The sequence below is a fragment of the Galleria mellonella genome, unplaced genomic scaffold (genome assembly GCF_026898425.1).
Source record: "Galleria mellonella isolate WM207_F2 unplaced genomic scaffold, CSIRO_AGI_GalMel_v1 utg1053, whole genome shotgun sequence".
Taxonomy (NCBI): domain Eukaryota; kingdom Metazoa; phylum Arthropoda; class Insecta; order Lepidoptera; family Pyralidae; genus Galleria; species Galleria mellonella.
This window is the reverse complement of record NW_026441968.1, coordinates 414,457-439,532: the sequence shown is the minus strand read 5'-3', so window position 1 is coordinate 439,532 and position 25,076 is coordinate 414,457. Positions and strand designations below refer to the sequence as shown.

Genomic DNA, 25,076 nt, shown 5'->3' with positions numbered 1-25,076 from the left:
CCCAAGGGATTGGAGATTACTAGCTTGCGTATAGTAGTAGCAGAAAACGTTAAAACCCCAAGCCGAAACCCTGGTTTAATAAAACAATTTTTGTGAACATTTTTTTCATCTATTCCGAATTCGAATTGGAGTTACGTATACATGAGGCCTATAAAATCAAAGGCAGCTAAACACCATAAAATCAATTGCATTTTTACTCTGTATTAAAATGTAGAGGGTGTTCTATTAATTAAAATTCAAATAAGTAATATTCAAATTTATTTTCAATTTATCAGTTCAGGTTTAAAATATATAGTAACGTTTTTTTTTTTATTCAACTTAGAATGGCAAACAAGCTGACGGTCCACCTGATGGAGAGTGGTTACGTCACCTATAGACATGAGCAGTGCCGTGGACATAACATACTGTTTCGCCCATGATACCCCCCATGCGTTGCCATTCCTGAGGACTCAGGTGTTATTCCTCTGTACCCTGTAAATTCACGTCATATCCCACCCTTCAAACCGAAACACAGTCATGCAAACACAACTGCTTCACGGTAGAAACACGAATGGGACAAACAATCGACTTTTGTACAAAGTCTCCCTCTCGTTCCATATCCTTGATAAAATATTAAATTTTGTATTTTCTTGAACATACGACAGACTTGTCTTTGATTTATAGGCCCTCATATCCAACTTAAAATACATAGTACACTTTGTTTACAATAAAAAAAAATATAGACTATATTAAGCGCTAAAATTGTACATGACTGTAAATCGCAGTCTATAGTGTTTAAAGAAATACCATTCAAAATCTGCGTTTCCTAAATCTGGCATAGTAAACAATCTTGGTATATCTTTGTATTAAATTTAGTAATTAAAAAAAAAATGTGTCTACTTTATTTGCATTATACAATATAGGAAATAAGCAATAAACAAATGTAACGATACAGTTGTATAAGTACAGTAAGGCGGTCTTATTGCTGAGAGCAATCTCTTCAAGACAACCTTAGGGTAATTGACTAATTGTTGTACAAGTAGGTATAATTATAGTGGTAGTGCTGTATAATTAAGCAAATTTGGATTAACAGTGAAAATTGACATAAATACAATATATTACAATATCAATCTTCACGTCTTTTTGTCCCTTGCGGGGTAGACAGAGAGAATTGAGAGCCTTAGGCATTTAGGCCTTAGACATTTTTCATAACTAAGACTCATTTACACACTAATGATCCGGAGTGGATCGTTAGGAATGACTTCTAACAGCTCCATTGCTATCAATATACCACCTAAACAGGTCGACCTCCACGCGGTTCCCCCTGGAAACCATCGTGACTAATTCTTGTCGAATTCGTCATGGTAGACCAACTGGTCTGCATTCATCCTCACCTATCATCCCTCACTGGTGCCCCGCCAGTATATACTGATAGCACGGCTAGGTTACTATTTCATTTTCACCCATTAAAAAAAACATTTCGACTTGGATTCGCGCTTATTAATAGAATTTTTAAAAACAATATACAGCCTTTGTTACTTGTCAATAATTGAGCTTTCTATAGGTGAAAAATTTTGACAATAAGTTGAGCAGTCTTGGTGTTAATCCATTATAGAGAAAAAATCAAATCCTTTATAACTGTCCTTATTCATATAAACTGAAACATCTTACAAATCTATTTTAACTGTTAAAATGTTTTAATACTGTCTTTTATATTGAGAAATTAGTGCAAAAGGGCAAACCACTTCATCATCATCATATCAGCCTTTGTCTGTCCACTGCTGAAAATAAGCCTCACCCTTGGGGAGCTTTTGCCAGTAGTTGCCACGTTTGGCAGGCTGGATTGACAACAACAGTTAGGATTTAGAGATGTTTTAAGAGGGACGCTGCTGCCCATCCCTCGCCCTCCTTAATCGTCTTTTACGACACCCACAGGATAGGGAAGGGTGGCCTATTCTATGCCGGGACCACCATACGACCCACACATACACAAACACTTCGTTCTTATATAGAACACGCGGGAGTGGCGACAGTATCCTGAGCATGTGTGTGTATAAATTAGACCGGTGTTTCCCAACGTGGGGCTCACGCTTCACAGAGGGGCAAATTGATAGTTAAAGGAGGGGGGAGGGACAAATTGATTTTAAAAATTATGTATGGGGGGGGGCATAAAAATTTTTTAGAAATGTTCAAGATATCGGTGCCAAATTTAACAAAAAAAAAAGTAAATTAAAAAAATGCTGTAAATATTTATTAGGTATAATTTCTTTTGACGTTACCAAAATATCAACTGGGCGATTAGAGTCGTCAAGTAAACTTTGTCGGGAAAAATTATGTATGGGGACATAAAAATTTTAGAAATGTTCAAGTGGGGCACGGCACAAAAACGGTTGAGAAACACCTGAATTAAACTAAAACTAAATCATTATTAATTATTACCATAGTCTAACTACACCTACTAACAAAATATGGACCTAAGTTGTTTGAAATTAATAAATTAAGAAAAAAAAATTTTAAAAGAAATCTATACATTTTTTTATGAATAAGGGGGGTAATTTAGAAAAAGACATAGCAAGATTGTCACCAATTGCGCCAAATACAGACATACGAATTACGACTTTATACACATATTAATAAAACTCATTTTCATTAAACCTATTTTATAGCCTTCTCGCCCAGTTTCACCACTTTGTCCAGATTGTCCTTCAACGTTTTCAGTTGGTTGAGCACTTTGGCGTCCATAAGCGAGAAGGGTATATACGCTTGTGACTGTCGCAGCTGCTTCGGCTGCAGCGACAGCATGGTACCGTCTTGTAGCAGGATATTGCAGTTGGCCTTTTCATCTGGTTGCATTCTGAAAGTGATAATTCAAATTTTTTTTAAACAACTGCTAAAGGCAAGAGGTATTTTTTTTTATACAACACTATACATGTAATAAAAAGGTCGCGTCACGCAGACGAATTCGCGGGCACAAACTAGTGTTTATATAACAGAATGCAACTCACGTGTAGCATGTGGGCACCATGACGGGCGACCCCGACATGGACACAACCATCTCGCCCTGCCGCGGCTGCCGCAGCACCGTCAGCGGCGTGTACGGCGTCACCTGGGAAACACAATATTGGATTAAGAAGAGGAAGGAATTGTTAGATAGATACTCTTTATTGTTTCCTCCAAAAGATTACAATAAACTTATTATAGATATAAACAATTACAAGAAATAATCACAGTGAGAAAACAACGGGCGACTTTATTACTGAAAGCGATGTCTTCCAGGCAAGTTGCAATCTCCATAGATTGGTGGCACCGCTTATCTTATTTTTTTTCGCATATTGGGTCAGCTAAGCCGATGAACGTCGACCCATACGGATCTTTTGTGCTTCCCCCTGCCTTATACCATCATTTCATAGATCCTATGTGTTACCCTAACGATATCCCGCGGTTTAAGTTGTCTGTGGTCCCCTGGCTCTGGATAAGCCGTTCCCAGTAGACTCATATGCATACATGCCAATGAATCGCAGTTGCACATCAAGTGTACCATGGATTCCTATTTCTCCCCGCTTGGTGGCACCGCTGCTAGTAATATATCCAATCAGGTCGACCTTTGCGCGGATCTCTCTAGAAACCACCATGATTCATTGTCACTGAATTCGTAACTATGAGCTAACCGATATGCTTTCCTTTTTAACACATCATCCCTCGCTAGTGCTTCGCCAGAGTATACCGATAACGCAAGCGGAGTTACCATTTTATTATCATTCATGAAAAAAAAAATACTCGGTTAGACCATCAAAGTTATCAAAATAGTACTACAACGAAGTACAGATGTCGCTGTGCGTGTGACGCAGGTATGTTTTTTGTTCTGAGTGAAAATGGAATGGTAGCCCGCGCTATCGGTATACACTGTCGGGGCACCAGTGAGAGATGATAGATGAAGCAGATCAGTTAGCCCACCGTGACGAATTCAACAAGAATTATTCACGATAATTTCCAGGGGGAACCACGTGGAGGTCGACCTAATAGGGTATATTGATAATTAGTTAGTTTCTTTGAAACTAACCTTTCCATTAATAACAATCCCTTCCCCCCTTAAATAGACGGTTAGACCATCAAAAGTTCCAAAAATAGTACTACAACGAAGTACAGATGGCGCTGTGTGTCACATCCAGGTACGTTACCTTGGGCGTGATGGCAGGAAAGTTGACGGGAGCATTTTTATTGTACGCGGGCGTTCGGTACACGGAGCGGCTGCGGCGCCGTTGGATGGTCTTGCTGGCGGTCGGCGGCTTGCGGCACGACGCGTCCGCTGACCGCGACCGTCGCCCGGACGACACAGAGGGCGCCACTGTAACACGACACGGGACAACCGTTATACATTGCTTAACAGTTGCCGTGGGCCTTGTGCCTCAAATCAACAACTTTTCTTATGATACCTAGAAATGGCAAACAAGCTAGTTTCCACCAGGTGGACAGTGGTATCCATCGCCTATAAACACGAACGACACCAAAGAGTTAATTTTAAACTTTCGCGTAAAAGCAGGTATGTAGGTACTATTTACTTGCAAAGGATTTTTTCATCGCGTTAAATCCCAATTGTGTACTTAAAACACCAAGAAAAAGAGAGATAAAGAAAACGAAAGAGAGAGATAGAAAAAGAGAGAGGGAGAAAGGGTGAGGGGGGGAGATGGAGGGCGAGAGAGAGAGATGTAGAAACTGCATGGTGATGTAGCACAGCATCCGTGATGCGTAAATAATACTGTGGACGGAAATCTTATGCCTCCATACACTAATGACATTGGCATATCCCACCCTTAAAACCGAAACATATAGAAACAAACACAGATGTATAACAGTAAAAGTACGAGTGGGACAGAGGTACCCAAGCAAAAAACTCATGTATAAAATCACCATCTGGTAATTTAATTATTAAAATTAGTGATTTAATAATTAAACTACATTATTTTCATTCCCTTTTATTTCACGTTCATATGATGATTTTATTTTTATTTTTAACCGACTTTAGAAAAAGGAAGTACTCAATTCAATGGATGATCGTTGATGAAATTGGTTAAATGATACACAGTTTTACTGAATTAGCTGTTATTTTGCGGAAATTCATACCACTGGTTTATAATTAAATGGTAGTGGAAATAAATCTAACCCATTTGCCAGTAAATGATATTAATTTTATTAAAAAAAAAACGCACAAAGCAACAGAGGGCCTACCATGAAATATTTTCCGAAATTTCGGGGACGAACGAAATAGAAATTTGATGTTAGTATTACATAATACACGCCGTTTAAAATTATTAAAAATGTTAAAATATCGTTCCTCTGGACTATTAGAATATGATTTATGATGAATGAAAAGTTAAGCTCCATTTACTGGGTCGATTTAAGTATGAACAAAATCACGAAATTGAGCCTGAAAATTCGGAATTTCATTTCATGGTAGGCCCCCAATTTTAGTTTTGAGAAATTAATGCATGCACTACAAAATTTAAATAATAACAATATACCATGTTAGCAATGAGACTGTTAGATCCTATTTTTTTTGTTGATGGGTGAAAATATGGTAACCTCGCCTGCGCTAACGGGATACGCTGGCGGAGCACCAGTGAAGGGTGATAGATGAGAATGAAAACAGGCCAGTTAGCCCATCATGATGAATTCATCAGGAATCAACCATGATAGTTTCCAGGAGGAACCGCAAGGAGGTCGATCTGGTTGGGTCTATTGCTAGCAATGGGATTCTCAGTCTCCATTACAAACAATCCCTTTCCCCCCTGTTAAGGGAAGCAGTAACAATCGCTTATAGACATCAACAGCATCGTGTGACGTCAAAGAAAGACTCGGTTGAGTCTCCCTTTGGATACCTCTATTCCTTTTGTCTTTCTGCAGTAAAGGAACTTACCTTTTTTTTTTATTCATTAGTACAAATATGTGTACATGGCGGACTTAATGCTAAAAGCATTCTCTCCCAGTCAACCATAGGGAAGTGTCAGAATACTTGAATAGGGAGCGTAATTACAAAATATGGAGTCATATTACAGTAGTCCACAGGAGTGGCAATGCATGAAAGGTACCACGGGCGTCACAGGATATTCTTTGATGTCACATCTGCATGTCACGCGTGCAGAGTCAACTGTGACCCTGCACCAGGTGGGCCATAAACTTGTGTTTCTCAGTTGCATACAAAAAGCGTTAGCCATAAGGGCGTATTTGCAATGAAAATTAAGCTAGATACGAGAAGAGATAGGCTGTCACTCACCAAACTTCTTGCCTTTGTCACCGGAGCCCTGCGACGAGTTCTCAGTGAGGTAGCCTGCCCCAGAAAGCGCCCGGTTAGTGGAAAACATGATGGTGATGTTAGTTGAGAAGAAACTTAATAAAGTATGACAAATAGTTGATAATTTATAGTTATTGTAATAAAATATATAAATACAGTGAAACCTGGTTAAGTGAAATGTTAACATTAAACCTACCAAACGCGGTCAAATAACAGTTTTTGAAATTTAGTTTAAAAATTTTCATGTATAAATAACGTTACTGTATCACCATGCAACTTATCGACTTTTCCTAAAATATACATACAAGGCATTTTTCAATATTTACAACTTACTATTATTTACTTGTATTTTTTTTTTTATACAACTTAGAATGGCAAACAAGCTGACGGCCCACCTGATGTAAAGTGGTAACCGTCGCCTATAGACATGAGCAGTACCATGGACATAACAGAGTATACTGTTTCGCCCATGATACCCCCCATGCGTTGCCATTCCTGAGGACTCGGGTGTTATTCCTCTGTACCCAGTAAATTCACGCCATATCCCACCCTTCGAACCGAAACACAGCCATGCAAACACAACTGCTTCACGGTTGAAACACGAATGGGACAGAGGTACCCAAGCAAGCGACTTTTGTACAAAGTCTCCCTTTGTTTACTATCCAATTGGCTAAAATCTCTTTCTATATTAAGATACATACTTTATTTTAAAGCGGTCATTTGACCGCTCATGGTGGTATTAGGTATACATGAAATGTCGGTAGGTTTAGTGTTAAGGGACCTGCAAGTTTGTCTCGCTTATAGAGGTATTCCCATTACCAAGTGTCTCAGATATCTAGGGTATAAATAAATATCTGTCATTTACAGAAGGTCTATTAATAGGGGAGTGTTAGCAAACACTATTCTAGTTCAGGATACTCCGATAAACGTTCACGATTTAATTTACCCTGTTTGTACTTATCAAATGGAATGCTTCTTATTGGATACTTAAAAAAGTTAGTCCCAAACCTATTTTATCTACAGAATTGTGTTTTTTTGCGTTAAATTTAAATTTGAAACAGCGATAAAACACTCCAATAGTTAAAATAGATTTGTAACTTTATAAATTTATAAAAAAATATCCAATATGAAGATTGAAAAATATATTTTATGAACCATGTCAAAGATATAAGTATTTCATAGTAATTGTTTTTATTTAGTTTACAATTTATTTATTTATTTACAAGAAACATGGTAAGTGTACAGATGTTACAATAAGTATAAGGCCTCATATTTCGCCATAATTAGGCATGCCAATATTAAAACTTAAAAAGAAATGTTAAATGAGTCATTAAAATTCGAAATGTTATATAAAAAAAAAATACATCACAAATGTCAGACACTTGTCAACAATAAAAAAAGAAAGAAATGTCACTGTCAAATCGTGAACTATTGATGACAGCTGCATTGTAACACGATAGGTAATTCTAGTAGGTAAACATTTTTGTATTAAAAACTCTTGCACACTGTAAAATTATATATATAAGTGTGTATTAATTGTATATATATATATATATATATATATATATTATATAGCCAAATATAAATATTTATCAATGGGAGTGTCCCCATTCGTGTTTCTGCCATGAAACAGTTGATTGCACAACTGTGTTTTGGTTTAAAGCGCAGGATATGGCAATGAAATTACAGGGTACAGGAGCATAACATCTTAGTCTTCAGGAATGGCAATGCATGAAAGGTCTTATGAAAGACACAGTATCCTTTGTTATGCCCATGGGACACAGTCTATAGAGAACAGTTAACATTTTCCATCTAGAGATTGAGAGCCTGTTTGTCATTGTAAATTGCAATAAACAATTTTTTTTTTTTGTTCTATCTACAAAATCCACACACCTTGTTAAATTTATAAATTAGTTACAATTTATACCGCTAGATGGAGTTGTATCAAGAAAAATAATTATAATTTAATTATTGAATTATAAAACCAAAGGCCATAGGACAAAGTAGCAATTTAGAATAACAAGCACATATATATAATAATATGTTACATTAAAATAATATATATACAGAAGTAAAAACCCAATGTACATATCTAACAAGGCACTAATAGCAGCTGGCAGCAGTATTATGAAAAATACACAGTATTTTTATTGTGTATTATATAAGTCTAAAATATATTCTTTTACATTATCAACTACTGTACTACCAACTGTCTTTCAACGCCTGTCTATAAGCACTCTAAATAATGTTATACCAAAATGAACCTTATGATAATGAAGATAAGATAAATTTTAACTTAAACCAGTATACCATCGTCATGTGAAGCCGAGCATCCAGAGTGTCTGGTTCTCCTCGTATTTGCCACTTCATTCAGGAAAAGTTCAGATTTCTGTAAATATTAAATGGAAATTGATAAATAAATAAATACATTGACAACACACGACCTCAGATATAAGACCTCAGTGGTTCTTAGATTCTCTGATTGATTAATTTTTTTTTAATGGATGACAATGGAATCATAGTCCCCTCTGCGCTATTGGTATACACTGGTGGTGCACCAGTGAGGGATGATAGGTAGAGGATGAAAAGGCATGTCAGTTAGCCCGTCGTAAAAAATTCAATGATAAATTAGTCAAGATGATTTCCAGGGGGAACTCGACTGGACTCGTGTGAAGGTTGACTTTATGGGGTATATTAATAGCAATGGGAACTAACCTTCTCATTACTAACAATCCTTTACCCCCCTGTTTGATTAATTTGACATGAGCAGTCAAAACAGAGCCATGCAAACATAACTGCTTCACGGTATAAACATGAATGGGACATAGGTGCCCAAGCATATGACTTTTATGTAAAATCTCCCTCTGATAAATATGTTAGGTAATATGATAATTTTTTAATCTTTCTCCTTAATTATTTAATTATCCTTAAAAAAAGTATAAGCTTAAAAAACATTCTTAGATATGTCCAAGGAGAGATTTAAAGGTACTAAGTGCCTTGGTAAGCTCCTCTCTGACCAAATTTGATACAAGAATAGTAATCAAAATATCAGCATGTCAATTGTTAGATTATTAAAGAAAACAACCAGTTGTATCAGAAGCAGACTTTGTACAAAAGTCATTTGCTTGGGCACCTCTGTCCCATTCATGTTTCTATCATGAAGTACAACTGGCATGACTATTTAAGTATGAAAGGTTTTTTCTTAAATCCTCTCATTTGGGCCATTGTGCATACAGTTAGACCCCATTACTAATAATCCCTTTCCCCCCAGTTTGTAGTGTGGGATATGGCAGTAAATCTACAGGGTACAGAGAACAACACCTGAGTCCTCAGGAATAGCAATGCATGGGAGATATCATGGGCGAAACAGTATACTCTGTTATGTGCATGGTACTGCTCATGTTTACAGGCGCCGGTTACCACTTTCCATCAGGTGGGCCATCAGCTTGTTTGCCATTCTAAGTTGCATAAAAAAATATGGACTTTTGCTATTTGCTTCAGAATCATACAAACCAATGGAAACTCACCAATTGCCCAACAGTCTTGTTCAAGTATGTGGACTTAATAGAACCCAACAGTATTTTGAACGCTATGTCCAATGTCTTCAATTCCAAGTTCACGCGGTTGTCTATTTTGTTCTTTCGGTCAATTACTGTTAATAAAAATAAATAATATCAATTTCACATTACGCAGATCGCCTGGTCCTCAAACCATGATACCAAGTGCTGCAAGGAACCATCTGACAAGTATCCCCCAGATTTTTATTACTCAAACCAATTCAGAAAAGTTAATTTCTGGAACTACTCCGACTAGGAACCTCATTTACAGAAAACAATGCGCTACATGTGTCCATCAAGAAACTACTAACACATTCCCAATAATACAATCAAATTCCACAGACACGATCATAACCCCAAAACCACCCCAGCCAATGATCAAACTTATAAAACCATTTAATAAGAACACCCTAATCCACTACACCATTAATTAAAAAAGTCATAAGATCCACTGCTACACTCATTTAAAATCACCAATTACACCCTTACCTATCACCATTCCATATACACAAAACTAGAAACACTGTTACACTGTCACAATCACAATAGTGCGTCTGGCATGTTTGCGGAGTCCAGGGTGAATAATTACTTAGCTATAATAAGAAATCGTGTAACAAATTTCTGGGCTCACATTCAAAATTTAAAGAATGAAATCCTCAGCACATTGTCAGTGTCTGAACGGTCCCATTCAAAAGTACTGCTTGTCCGTGCACACAGACAGGAACATTAATGTTCTCTTGTTTTTTTTATCTAATAACTGTGTTTGCTATATTATTTACTTACTTTACAATCAAACTCTCCAAAATCATACCTCCACCCCTTGTGTTTCTGGTTAGGTTCTAACAGTTATTTAAATGCAAAAAAAAATATTGAGATCGATTATAAGTTTTTTGGAAATTCAAAGTGACATTAGATATTTAACTAAATTATAAATATTACTAGTTGATAGAAAAGTATCTCTTAAACCAAACAATAACAAAAGTATAGAGCACTCACCTAATTTATTAAATTTTTTCAACGCTTCGTTTTCTTCAGCTGATTTCTCTTGTTTCTTAACCGGTCGCTTCGTCCGTGGCATTTTGTAATGAGTTATCTCTCAGTAACGAATTACCTTTTTTGTTTAATAATATTCAGACATTAATTTACAAACAAAAATTAAAGAAAAAGCTGTCAATATAAAATGAAAATTCACAAAATCAAAATTAAAAACAAAAAAGCAACCGATAATTTTGAATTTAATTACATATTTGGATACATTCAAGGCGACAACAAAAAGTAAAATAACTATAGCAATAAGCGGTTTGATAAACGTTTACGATGAAATATGCTTATTTATTTCCTTTTTTATAGTACTTACTTTACAGTATATATTGTGTTAATAGTTAATTCTTCATTCTCTTTTTTATCTTAAATTAAAGTGCACTTTTAATTAAGATAAAAACTAACTTTAGAAGTGAATCCGAACGAAATTGAGTAGATTCCAAAAATATTGGCTAATATACAATATGCCAAGCAGACAATATAGAAAAAAAAACAGGTTTAGTAGTATAAACGGAAACGGAACTTAAAGGTCATTAGACAAATTATTTAATGTCTTTATAAGATAAGCGAATTATTTATATTATAACATAAAAAATATAGAATAATAATAATATATTGTTGAAGATTTATAAATTTCTGTAATATAAATTATATTTTGAAATATTAATGCTACATTTGATTTCCAGAGTGCATTGTTATGATGAACGAAGAATGGCGGACACTGTCATATTACGATACTTGTTCACATTTTTAATAATAAATGCTTGTAACGGTAAGATTTCGTTTTAATTTATATTTCTAATTGTATAATTTTACATCATATACTAATGGCCAAAGTTACAACAGCTTACTATTTCTCTAAACGTGAATATTCACGTAGCTTCCGCGCTTGATTATTTCTATATTCATGATGTTTTTCAATACAATTCAATGTTTATGTGTGTTATCGTTTATCTTATCGTAGATTTAATAATTTAATTTTGTATTCCACTTTTAATGACTTAATTACACTAATTATTATTATAAAAATTTACTATTGTATTCATATTTTGACATATTGTTTATTGTAATTATTGTCTAATAGTAACATAGAAATGCTTGTTTATGATTTTTTTACAACTGAAAATCTACATGCGATATATTCTCCGGAATGAATGAATTTTTTTATACATATTAATTTTATGTTATTGAGTAAATATTTAGTAAAATATGTAGTAAAAAGTTAATACATTCACTGCCTACAAAATTAATGGAAAATAATAGCTGGGAACCAATTTTTTTTAAGGCAAATTTTGATTAAGTATATAGGAATATTTAAAAATATACATGAATGTTTATGGTTATTGTTATTTTAATAAAAAAAATTTCGGGTCCGAGTGGGATGCACTGCCACTATGGCCTCGTCCCACTCACAGTCGAGTGGTAAGCACTGAATGTGTTCAATACTGCTGCTGGCTGCTGCTTCATACTGTTTAAATGTTTTTTTTTTTGTCAATTACAAATACAATGGTTCCCACCATACATAGTGTTGCTAAATGGTTTAAGATATTTATTTTCTTAAAGAAATACAATTCATTTAGATTAGAAATTACAAAGTTTTACAAATATATGAATAGTGAAGGTGGAATAGAAGTTACACACTACTATACTACTATACACTATGTGTAAATTTACAATACTAACTTTAATATCAATATATTTTTTTATACGACTTAGAATGTCAAACAAGCTGACGGCCCACCTGATGGAAAGTGGTAACCGTCACCTATAGACACGAGCAGTACCATGCACATAACAGAGTATACTGTTTCACCCATGATACCACCCATGCATTACCATTCCTGAGGACTCAGGTGTTATTCCTCCGTACCCTGTAAATTCACACCATATCCCACCTTTCAAACCGAAACACAGCCATGCAAACACAACTGCTTCATGGTTGAAACATGAATGGGACAGAGGTACCCAAGCAAATGATTTTTGTACAAAGTCTCCCTCTGATAATGTATTGTATTGTAAAATCTTTATTGTACATACTTCATATGGAATACTTTAAAAATTAATTAAATTAAATAAAAAAAATACATTAATTTGTTTGGTAGTCAGGTCAGTTGATCCATGATGGGCTAACTGACCTACTTTCATTCTCACCAATCATCTCCCAAAGGTATGCCAGCATATACCAATAGGCAGGTTACCATTCCATTTTCACCCATTAAAGAAGTGATTTAACAATTTAACAGGATATATTGCTAGCAGTGTGACCACTGATTCCTCCTGAAAAGTCACAACCACAGTTACTTGACTCTTCACTTCATATCACTGTTTCTGCATTTATCCCCAGGTTTGCCAGGACTGGAGAGCCTGGACGATGGATCACTACCTACCACACAGATGACAGAATTAAACCAGTCCAACGAACCAGTGTCCATTTATGACAAGATGGTACACCTTCCTAGGTAAGATTGCTATTTTATATGGCATTTATTATGTTAATAGAAATGTGATGTACTTTTCACATGAGAATTAATGAAATATCCCATTTAGGTCATAATTAATATTTTTTATAAATAAATGATATCATCATCATCATCATCACTACATAGTATAAAACAAAGTCGCAATCCGTTTATCCATCCCTATGTAAGCTTAAATATTTATAACTACGCAATGAATTTTAAAACAAGTTTTTTTTAATAAATAGAGTGATTTGAGAGGAAGGTTTATATGTATAATACATACATAATATAGTATAAAAACACATAATTTTAAAGGTTTCTAATGTAATGGGATATTGATGATGATGATGTGATGATGACAGATGCACTGTGCCAAGCGGAAGCAGGTCGCTAGTTAGTTATAAAATATAGATGGGAGACAGGTGTGACAGATATGTAGTATGCACAATAAAGATAAAGGAATCTATATGCTGTGCTACATTTAAAACTATCTATTTTCCTTTATTATAATAGTCAATCCATGCAGGATTATTTGACTTTGCATCCAAATATGTAGTGTCCATTTGTCTGTACTTTTTTAATTTTTTTTTATTGGTAGAAAATGGTATGGTAACCCCGCCTGCGCTAACGGGATACGCTGGCGGGCCACCAGTGAAGGGTGATCGATGAGGATGAAAACAGGCCAGTTAGCCTAGCATGATAAATTCATCAGGAATTAATCATGATAGTTTCCAGGGGGAAACACGAGGAGGTCGACTTAGTTAGGTATATTGCTAGCAATGGGATTCTCAATCTCCATTACTAACAATCCCTTTCCCCCCTGTATTTTTTTATTTAGGATTACCAACATAAGATACGGCGAAACATTTCAATACATAACACTAGTGGATATGTATTTTAATATTTTATTTAACTGTATATTTGTTTATGTACACTAAATATTAATAGTTGTAGCACTTCAGCTGCCCGCTAACAACATGTTTTCTAACTGCATTGGGTTGACTGGGAGAGATCTCTGTCAGAGATAAGTCCACCCTTGTTCACAATATTTATAAATGCATTAACAACGTAATTTACAAGTGCAATAAAGAATATATGATTACTTACTGACTGACTTACTGTTCATACATTTAAAGGCTTCGTGTTTAATAAATATTAAATTATAATTTAATTATTACAATAGAATTAATTGTATATTAATGTTAACATTGTTTTCTTTCCCTGCTCATCGTAACATAGGAAGAAAAAATTTGAAAAGAGGTAATATTTATTACATGTTTCCTAGAATTTATGTGTTTTTTATTATACAGAAGAGATATGGATGCCAATAGTTGTCATAGAATATTCTATGCCCAGTGTCACTGGCACTGCTCATACAACTGTTGATTTCAAACTTGTCAGTGCTCATCTGGGACAATGAAATCGCTGCGTTATAATATATACTTATTGATATTTTTCTATTGTGTGTTTTTATTGCATTAATGCTGTCGGATTTTTGATACAATTTTATAATTTTAGTTGTAAATTGGATGTGCTTTTCTAAGCAAAATTTTTTTGGCATTTTTGATTCACAAAAATTTCTGTCCTATTATGTTCTATAGCATAGGTACGTTTAGGTATGTACTATTAATGTATGACTTTATGGTTTTTTTTATGGGTATATAATGGAATGGTAACCCCACCCGCTCTATCGGTATACACCGACGGGGCACCAGTGAATGATGATAGGTGAGGATGAAGCAGGCCAGTTAGCCCATCGTGACGAATTCAACAAGAATTGTTCACGATGGTTTCCAGGGGGAACCATATGGAGGTCGACCTGATAGGACGAATTGCTAGCAATGGGGCTGTCAAACTCCATTGCTAACAATCCCTTTCCCTCCACTTTATGGTTGTCTATGATAACATGCCATTGCATGTCTCTCCAAATTTAAAATGTATACAAATATATAATTACAAAATTTCTACCAAGGAATATATTCCTCTGGCTGGACCACTATTGAAAATGTCTCCTCACAAATAAAACACTATGTCTATATGTGGTAACACACTTTGAAGTAAAAAGTTGGACCCGTTTTATTATTATTATTATTATAGCTTTTTTTTTATCCACTTCCGTGGTCCCCAAGGGTAAAAGCCTCCTCTATCTTTTTCCACTTCTCCTTATCTATAGCAATGACAATGCTATCTTTATTATGTTATCTGTCTCTTTCTTTGTTCCAACATTTCTTTTTCCTGCTGGACCTCGCCATTTTGTTGTTTGGAGAGTCCACCTTTTATCTTTGTACCTCACTATATGTTGGACCCGTTATGTTGTATTAAAATGACAATGTATACTTAAAATTATCGTTGTTCGTGCAGGTACTCGTGCCACCAGTGCGAGCACGCGGAGTGCGAGGCGTCTGCGGAGGCGGAGGAGGGCGGGGAGGCGGGGAGGCGGAGGAGAGCGCGGAGGGCCGCGTGTGCCGCGACGCGCTGTACTGCTTCAAGGCCACGGTGCGCGCGCGCGACGGCCGCCTGCAGCACTCGCGCGGCTGCACGCAGCGCACCGACCACTACCACTTCATCTGCCGCACCAGCCAGCCGCAGGGGTGAGTCGCCTCCCGCCGGCTAGCACGCAGCGGCAGCGGGCAGCCTGCAGCACTCGCTCGTTACGTTTTATTGTTTTAGTATCTTGACTGTACTAATTCATTTATTTGGTACCTCTATCCTATTTGTTTTCAACTGTGAAGTAGTTATATATATATATATATATATGTATATATGTGTTTATATATATATATATATATGTTAAAAAAAAATTAACATTGCATTACAGTACACACATATACTAAAATAATAACTTCATCTAGTGGTTAATCTGAGAAGTATTTTTGTTTTCATTTTTTTTTTATACAACTTAGAATGGCAAACAAGCTGACGGCCCACCTGATGGAAAGTGGTAACCGTCGCCTATAGACATGAGTAGTACCATGGATATAACAGAGTATACTGTTTCGCCCATTATACCCGCCATGCGTTGCCATTCCTGAGGACTCAAGTGTTATTCCTCTGTACCCAGTAAATTCACGCCATATCCCACCCTTCAAACCGAATACTTCATAGTTACAGAATTTTACTCAATACGGATTGATATGATTCTTTCTTAGTTAGGCTGCATCAGTTTAATCTTGGCCAAAATTGCCGTCTAAATTAAAAAAAAGTCTGTAAATTTTTATATAAATGAAAACATAACTAATTTATTCTGCAGACCACACAAGCGTCACGCTGCCCAACTGCAGATAACCTGTTGCAAGGGAGACATGTGCAACGAGGGCAGCTTCCCAGAACTGCCTCCGGTCGACACCTCCATAGAGCCACTGCCGTCGAACGCTTGGAAGCTATGGGCCAGTGTGATCGCCTCTGTGCTTATCATCAGCATGATCGGCTCTATGGCGATATTCGTACTCAGAAGGAGTCATAGGTAAGTTGTGTTTGGCCAAATAAACTTTAACATACAGCTTAATTTAAGGATATATATATATATATATATATATATATATATATATATATATATATATATATACTTAGAAAAAATTATACTTACATGAATATGTACATTAAAAAAAAAAAGCTTAAAAACATACATATAATATAGGCACAATTGAAATACAAATAAATTGACAATCATGATTAAAAGTAAAAGATGATGAATGACTCTTCAAAGTATTTTTTTTTACTATTAAATTTTAAAAACAAATTGGCAATTTTTTGTGGAAGCCTTATTTTATCTAAATGTTATGAGCGGCTCTTCAAAGTTTCTTTATAAGAAATTCCTGGACTTTTATTTAAAAAACAAATTGTAAAATTTTTTGTGCAAGTCTTTAATTTATCTAAATGTTACGCTTGACAGGCTGCGCGTGTCGAGAGCGTCGCTGCACAAGTTGGGCGCCGACCCCAACTACTTCTCGTACAGCCCTCAACTCACCAGTGCATTCTATGAAGGTAAAGTTACACTTATGTTTTGACCGTCAAGCGACTATGCTTGTTTACCTGTGTTATATGATGGTACATTAGTCCAGAAAAGTGGTAAAGCTACCATTACCACAAGATTGTGGGCTAATTGTAACAAATAGTATGTTATTTTAAATAATATACATATATAATAATTTTAATATATATATATATATATATATATATATATATATATATATATATATATATAATTTTAAATAAATAAATTTTAAAATGTCGATAGTCACTTACAGCTTGTCCGCCATTCCAAGTAGTGTATAAAAAAAAAACGGAAATGTATGCGGGCAGCGGCCGGCAAAAGTTGTATGAAAAACCATATCTGTCGTGTTTTACAGCCAGATAAATTACTATGTACACTCATATCTGTCCTGTAATTTAAAAATGGAATGACCTTTAACTTCGAAACATGGCTACCAAGGAGGTAACTAATAAAAGGTTTTATTTAAATTTCGAACTGGCTTGCTAATAGAAAGCTGTTTATTAAAAAAAAAAACAAAGGAACATTATGGCGCGTGAAAAATTATTATTGTTCGTTATTCGTCATTGAACTTAAAAAGTAAAATTGTGTTTTTGATTTCCGCGCATTGTTTGAGAAAAGTACTATACAAGCCTTTACTCAGTTGCTGGCCGCTGCAGTAATGTACTATTTTCAGATGGTAAATATTTTTATACTCCTTTTTTCCCTATAAGAAACTTTTCCCGATAAGAAGTTTTTTTTTATTTAAATTGGTTCAAATGAGTTGCTTATATGGAGTGTTCACTGTAATATTGGATAACAGTCTTTTAACAATTCAAAAATAAATATCCGACTGATTTATATCACCAATGACCTTTTTCCGGCATCAATGTCCAGAAATACACAATGTATAGATATCGGATCGGTATCTATAATTGCCCACACCTAATAATTAGAACGTTAAGTTGTCACATAATGGCAACATTGTTAATGTAAAAATGTGTTCGCAGGCGGCGGCGGCGGCGGCGGCGGCGGTGGTGGTAGCGGCGAAGGGTCTGTGAACGGCGCGGTGCGCGCGGTGGCGGCGGGCGAGTCGACGCTGCGCCAGTACCTGGAGCCGGGCGCCAGCTCGGGCTCGGGCTCCGGCCTGCCGCTCATGGTGCAGCGCACGCTCGCCAAGCAGGTCTCGCTGCTGCACTGCGTCGGCAAGGTACCGCGCCACAGGGACGCTTTCAAAATATGCAATATATAATATTTCATAAGAACAGTAACGGAAAGTATTTAGAAAAACCGAAAAAGCCGGATACCCGGTTGCAAGTGACTGTCGAACATGAAAACAATGTTTATTATGAATTCTGTATCCTAATGCAATAAAGTTAAGCTTGAAAATGAAGTATTAAATTAATGGATAAAAACTCAATTAATTTACCAGAGGGAGACTGTACAAAAGTCGATTGCTTGGCTACCTCTGTCCCATTCGTATTTCTATCGTGAAGCAACTGTGTTTGCATGGCTGTGTTTCGGTTTGAAGGGTGGGATATGGCGTGAATTTACTGGGTACAGAGGAATAACACCTGAGTCCTCAGAAATGGCAATGCATTGGGAGGTATCATGGGCGAAACAGTATACTCTGTTATGTCCATGGTACCGCGCATGTGTATAGGCGATGGTTACCACTTTCCATCAAGTGGACCGTCAGCTTGTTTGCCATTCTAAGTTGTATAAAAAAAAGACATCCCTGACCTCAGGTGACCATAGGCTATAGTAACCTCTTTCACTATTAGATAAGCCGTATGCTTGTTTGCCACCATAGTAATATAGAAATAACATTAGTAATGAGTGGTGACCTTTTTTCTGACACAATATCCAGAGAAACACAATATATGAATATCGGAGCCATATTGATTTTATCCAAGCTCACTTATGACTAAGGGTCTCGGCTGGTCCCGAAACTAGTCGATTTTTCTCCACTGAAATATACTTAAATGAATCCGGATATTTTTACAATAAAATCGTGTAATATGTCTACCACCAGGGTCGGTACGGCGAGGTGTGGCGCGGCTCGTGGTACGCGGACACGGTAGCGGTAAAGATCTTCTTCTCGCGCGACGAGGCCAGCTGGCGGCGCGAGACCGAGATATACAGCACCGTGCTGCTGCGCCACGAGAACATCCTCGCGTACATCGGCAGTGACATGACCAGCCGCGGCAGCTGCACGCAGGTATACTGTCTTCAGAGGCAACTGCCTCGCTGGATTAACACAAAATCGAGAGCTTTGGCTCTCTTCTAATAGGATTTAAGGTGGGAGTGTTAGTAACAAGGATTTTTTAATAGATGATAATGGAATGGTAACCCCGCCTGCACTTCACATAAGTGAAGATGAAAAGGCAGGTCAGTTAGCTACATCTGGTCTCCAGCAGGAACCATATGGAGTTCAACCTGACAGAGTATATTGCTAGCAATAAGACTGGTCTCATTACTAACAATCCATTTCCCCCCTGTACATATGGATTTTTTTTAATGGATGATAATTAAATGGTAACCCTGCCCGCGCTATCAATAGATATTGACAGGGCACTGGTGAGGGATGATAGATGAGCATGAGAGCAGGTCAGTTAGCCCATGGTGAAGAATTCCAGTAGAAATAACCACTATGGTTTTCAAGGGTAACCGTGTGGAGGTCTACCTGATAGGATTTATTGCTAATTATGTAGAAATTGAACCTCATTACTTTATTAATTTAATTTATATCTGTAAATCACAGTGTCTTGGTAATTTCTTATGGACTCCCGCGATACAGGTTCGCCTAGTACGGAGTCCAATGTACTCACATTGTAAATTTCTTGTTTTTAATAAATAAATATCAACGTATATTTGTTTATGTATTAATAATTGTAGCACTTCAGCTGCCCGCTAACGAAATGCTTTCTCACTGTACTGGGTTGACTGGAAGAGATCTCTGTCAGAGATAAGTCCACCCTTGCTCACAACATTTATAAATACATTATTTTATATGTAACTTACAAGTGCAATAAAGAATATATATAAAATTACCAATAATCCCCCCCCTGTATGTATAGATTAGTAAGGATATGTTAATATTCCAGTTGTGGCTGATCACACACTACCACCCGCTGGGCTCGCTGTACGAGCACCTGAACAGGAGCACGCTCACCCGCCACCAGATGATGGTGATATGCCTCTCTGCCATCAACGGCCTGCTGCATCTGCACACAGAGATACACGGCACGCAAGTAAGTATATACTACAATCAATCGTTAATCGATGATCAGTGCCTTAATGTCCGACTTGACCCACTGAAACTGCGTACAGATGTTCCACTTCTGTGCATCTTTTGGTGGTATTTCGCCAGTGTATACCGATAGCGCAGACGGGGTTACCATGCCATGTTAACCCATTAAAAAAACCCATTTGGAAAACGTGCGGTGGTCTTGCACCGCACGTTTTTTCAAGGCACTTTCGTCCACGCACAACCACTCTTTGGAATCAACTCGATGATATATTTTTGTGTATCTTTTGACGTAAATAAATAGTATCTATCTATCGATCCGTCCATCCATGCAAACTGTCTCGTCTATAATATTAATATAATGAATGAATCGCAGGGCAAGCCGGCGATAGCGCACCGCGACATCAAGAGCAAGAACATCCTGATGAAGGTGAACGGCGAGTGTGTGATCGCGGACCTGGGGCTGGCGGCCACGCGGCAGCAGATGCCGTCGCCAAACGAGCCGCGCCAGGGCACCAGCCGCTACATGAGCCCCGAACTCCTAGACGGGAGGTTAATACAATATAAATCTGACATTTACCCTTCGAGCGTTTATGCATCATACGCTGTACCGAACAAGTGTGGTACCGCGCGTCAGTAGTTATTATGTTTGGCAAATGAGTCGGTGACCACAGGTTAGGCTTTGGTGATGATTTAAGAGGGGTGCTGCTGCCCAACCTGGTTTACAGCCTTTCACCGATTTTCTTTAATTTGTCTCACCATCTTTTATTTTTTATCTTCTTTCTATTTTCAAATGTTCTATTGAAGATTTTCTCCTGTTATCAAAACTAACCCTTCCTCCTCAATTAGCCATCAATCTCCGACAGCTATTCTGTCCACGCACGTTTTGCAACACGTGCTTCATACAAACGAGGCATCTTTAGATGAACTACTAGATTGTTGCTAAGATTTATTGAAAGAGGCCATAGCAAACATGGCAATATAACGACTTACCGCTTGACCACAAATTCATCGACATATTTGGTACAAAATATTTTATTTTTAGGAAGAAGTTGTTTTCTATTTTGTAGAATACAATTGAAGATATGTGTTTTTTTTATGTTTTTATATTTTATATATTTATATAGCATTTTAAGTATTTCTTTTTATTTTATGTGTTTGCTTTTTGTGCATTACTCAAGCAGTGCACATAATGTGATTGGATTATAACCTAGCCAAATCACAAATGTAATTATTATCTAAGTTTTTTATGGTTGAGATTTGATTGTGTGGCAATAAAATAAAATTATCACGGCTCCCGTGTCGGCAGCATCGACCCGGAGTGCTTCGAGTCGCTGCTGAAGTGCGACATCTACGCGTTCGCGCTGGTGTTGTGGGAGGTGGCGCGGCGCGTGGCGCCGGCGCGCGAGTACCGGCCGCCCTACCACGCGCTCGCGCCGCCGCACCCCGCGCCGCACCACATGCGCAAGCTCGTCTGCGGCCACGGCGCCCGCCCGGCCCCGCCCGCCCACACGCATCCAGTGAGTACCGCCGCCCTACCACGCGCTCGCGCCGCCGCACCCCGCGCCGCACCACATGCGCAAGCTCGTCTGCGGCCACGGCGCCCGCCCGGCCCCGCCCGCCCACACGCATCCAGTGAGTACCGCCGCCCTACCACGCGCTCGCGCCGCCGCACCCCGCGCCGCACCACATGCGCAAGCTCGTCTGCGGCCACGGCGCCCGCCCGGCCCCGCCCGCCCACACGCATCCAGTGAGCCTTGGCCACGACTAGGCATCGATGGACTCACGTATGTGTGCCTCGGCCACGCCTCGTCCCACATTTGCTCGTTCGTCCATCAATGCCTCAGTTGCCGGCTTCTGCAGTAATGTACTATACCATTGAGGTTATCTACTCTAACAGTACCGAACAAAAATGTGGTATCGCGCGCTAATGCAACAGCGTCTGTTGCTTAAATCGAATTTGCAGCGTCGTTTTCATTTAAATTTATGTAGATCACTAATTCTATGTAAATAATAGGACTCTTTTCCGCTGTAAGCCTCTCATTTGGGCCGTTGTGCGTATGAGTCGTGGCTAGTACAGCCAACCCAGCTCCGCCCAGAAGCGCAGAAGATCTTCAGCAGGAGCGACCTCACCGTTCCAAAGATTTCTAAACGTTGACGGGCCCCAGCTTCACATTCCAGGATTACGTGAGCAGCCGTTTCTTCGGCGTCGAAACAGTCCTCTACATAGAGGACTGTCTTTGGCTCCTATAATGTGTATAAATGTTTGTTTAATGAACAATGATCCCATCTTTCATACCGAAACACAGCCATGTAAACACAACTGCTTTACGGTTGAAACACGGATGGGACAGAGGTACCCAAGCAATCGACTTTTGTACAAAGTCTCCCTCTGGTAATTTAATTTCAGTTCATAGCAGTGGGTCAATTAGACCCTATTACTAACAATCCCTTTCCCCCCGTTGCCATAGAGGTGCCAAACGAGCAACCCTTCAGTTAATTTTAAACTTTCGTATTGTTAATACTCGTAAAATGTACGAGTATATATACACTATCGTGACTTTAACGCCATGGAAAATTGCAGATAAGTAATATCATCATCATCATCATCATCTAAGCCTCTAACTGTCCACTGCTGAACATAAGCGTCTCACTTTATCAGGTTCTGTTAGTAATTCCCACACTTGGCAGGCGGATTGGCAACCGCAGGTAGGCTTTGAAAATATTTTAAGAGGGACGCTGCTGCCCATCCCTCGCCCTCCCTTAGTCGCCTCTTACGACACCCACAGGAAAAAAGTGGTGGGCCATTCTATGCCGGGACCTCACATCGAACGTTACAATGTACTCTATGAAGTGTGTACAGTGCATACTGTAAAATCTGTAGTACAGTTTGTTGATGATTCCATTAGGTAAACTGTAAACTTGAGTGCCATTCTGATTTTTTTTTTATGCTACTTAAAATGGCAAACAAGCTGACGCCCCACCTGATGGAAAGTGGTAACCGTCGCCTATAGACATGAGCAGTACCATGTACATAACAGACTATACTGTTTCGCACATGATACCCCCCATGCGTTGCCATTTCTGAGGACTCAGGTGTTATTCCTCTGTACCCTGTAAATTCACGCCATATCCCACCCTTCAAACCGAAACACAGCCATGCAAACACAACTGCTTCACGGTAGAAACACGAATGGAACAGAGGTGGCTAAGCAAACAACTTTTGTACAGTCTCCCTCTGGTAAGTAATTCAACTAATTGCATAACAAAAATTTTTTTCCAGACAATGGTGGGTCTCGCGAACCTTATGCGCGAATGCTGGCACCAGAACCCATCGGTTCGCCTCCCGGCGTTGCGCATAAAGAAGACGCTCCTAAAACTAGCCGCCTGCGACAACTCCATACATCTAAACGAAGACAATGAGGTGTCCGTGTGACGTTGTATTTTCGTTCGATAATCTGTTTCCATCTAGACGGCAACTTCATTATACCCCCCTCGTAGAAGCCCCCCTCCTTATTTGCGAAGAACTCGGACAGCCACTTTTCACAAGCCTCTTTTGAGTTCAACTTTACACCACCAAGGGCGTTCGCCATGGACAGGAACAGGTGGTAATCACTTGGCGCTATGTCCGGGCTATATGGTGGATGCGATAAAACCTCCCATCCGAGCTCCCGTAGCTTCTGACGAGTCATCAACGAAGTGTGTGGTCTGGCGTTGTCCTGGTGGAACACTACACCTTTCCTGTCGGCCAATTCTGGACGCTTCTGGTCGATCGTCTGCTTCAAGCGGTCCAGTTGTTCGCAGTAGATGGTAGAATTAAGCGTCTGGCCATATGGGAGCAGCTCATAGTGGATGATTCCCTTCCAATCCCACCAAACACACAGCAAAACCTTCCTGGCCGTCAATCCCGGCTTGGCCACTGTTTGGGACGATTCACCGGCCTTCGACCACGACCGTTTTCGCTTGATATTGTCGTATGTGATCCATTTTTCGTCGCCAGTCACCATCCGCTTCAAAAATGGGTCGAGTTCGTTCCGTTTCAGCAGCATATCGCAGGCGTTGATGCGGTCCAGAAGGTTTTTTTGCGTCAAATCATGCGGCACCCAAACATCAAGCTTTTTTTGTATCCAGCCTTCTGCAGATAGTTTAAAATGGTTTGGTGACTAACTCCCATCTCCTGGGCGATGTCACGAGATGCCACATGCCGGTCTAACTCGATGTTTTCCATGATTTGATCGGTATTCGTCGTCACAGGTCTTCCGCCGGCTGGCTTATCCATGGTGTCGTTTTCACCCGCTCTGAATCGTCGAAACCATTCCTCCGCAGTTCGAAGTGATAGAGTACCATCCCCCAAAACACCATTAATCTCACGGAACGTTTCTCTAGCGGATTTGCCTTTAACGAAGGAAAACTTTAAAATAGCGCGAATTTCGGCGTTAGTGAACTCCATGTTTACACGTCTATAACTGTTGAACGCACATTAGAATGACAATTGTATTGTACATTAGAGAAAATGCAACTGGTTTTATTA

The 25,076-nt window shown here is 38.4% G+C and overlaps 2 protein-coding genes across 4 annotated transcripts; one reads left to right on the top strand and one right to left on the bottom strand.

Annotated features, from left to right (window-relative positions):
* Positions 1 to 2,215: 2,215 nt before the first annotated feature.
* LOC113511360 (uncharacterized) lies at positions 2,216 to 11,322 on the bottom strand. 3 transcript variants are annotated; one of them, XM_052903318.1, is made up of 8 exons: positions 11,183 to 11,322; positions 10,822 to 10,936; positions 9,796 to 9,920; positions 8,579 to 8,657; positions 6,251 to 6,304; positions 4,158 to 4,324; positions 2,985 to 3,085; positions 2,216 to 2,833 (listed from the first exon to the last, which is right to left on the bottom strand). In XM_052903318.1, exons 2-8 carry the CDS (start codon positions 10,901 to 10,903, stop codon positions 2,635 to 2,637), a joined length of 807 nt encoding a protein of 268 aa, XP_052759278.1. In that variant the 5' UTR covers positions 10,904 to 10,936; positions 11,183 to 11,322; the 3' UTR covers positions 2,216 to 2,634. The 3 variants fall into 3 exon arrangements, with proteins under 3 accessions (XP_052759278.1, XP_026750785.3, XP_052759282.1); XM_026894984.3 differs by lacking the exon at positions 11,183 to 11,322 and having other exon boundaries at positions 10,822 to 11,092; XM_052903322.1 differs by lacking the exons at positions 6,251 to 6,304; positions 11,183 to 11,322 and having other exon boundaries at positions 10,822 to 11,092.
* A 129-nt stretch (positions 11,323 to 11,451) lies between these two features.
* Positions 11,452 to 23,983, top strand: LOC113521005 (activin receptor type-1). Its single transcript, XM_052903335.1, has 12 exons — positions 11,452 to 11,638; positions 13,211 to 13,325; positions 15,687 to 15,725; positions 15,773 to 15,916; positions 16,576 to 16,788; positions 17,218 to 17,309; positions 18,306 to 18,505; positions 19,331 to 19,516; positions 20,403 to 20,549; positions 20,922 to 21,097; positions 21,855 to 22,065; positions 23,829 to 23,983. The coding sequence occupies exons 1-12, from the start codon at positions 11,533 to 11,535 to the stop codon at positions 23,979 to 23,981; spliced, it is 1,782 nt and encodes a 593-aa protein (XP_052759295.1). The 5' UTR covers positions 11,452 to 11,532; the 3' UTR covers positions 23,982 to 23,983.
* The last annotated feature ends 1,093 nt before the right edge of the window (positions 23,984 to 25,076 follow it).

Coding starts and splice junctions, on each gene's coding strand:
- LOC113511360 (XM_052903318.1), bottom strand. CDS start 10,903: ATGCCACGGACGAAGCGACCGGTTAAGAAACAAGAGAAATCAGCTGAA. Junction 8,658..9,795: donor ACAAGACTGTTGGGCAATTG/GTGAGTTTCCAT, acceptor TAATATTTACAG/AAATCTGAACTTTTCCTGAA. Junction 2,834..2,984: donor ATGGTGCCCACATGCTACAC/GTGAGTTGCATT, acceptor TATCACTTTCAG/AATGCAACCAGATGAAAAGG.
- LOC113521005 (XM_052903335.1), top strand. CDS start 11,533: ATGCTACATTTGATTTCCAGAGTGCATTGTTATGATGAACGAAGAATG. Junction 17,310..18,305: donor CACCAGTGCATTCTATGAAG/GTAAAGTTACAC, acceptor ATGTGTTCGCAG/GCGGCGGCGGCGGCGGCGGC. Junction 22,066..23,828: donor CGCCCGCCCACACGCATCCA/GTGAGTACCGCC, acceptor ATTTTTTTCCAG/ACAATGGTGGGTCTCGCGAA.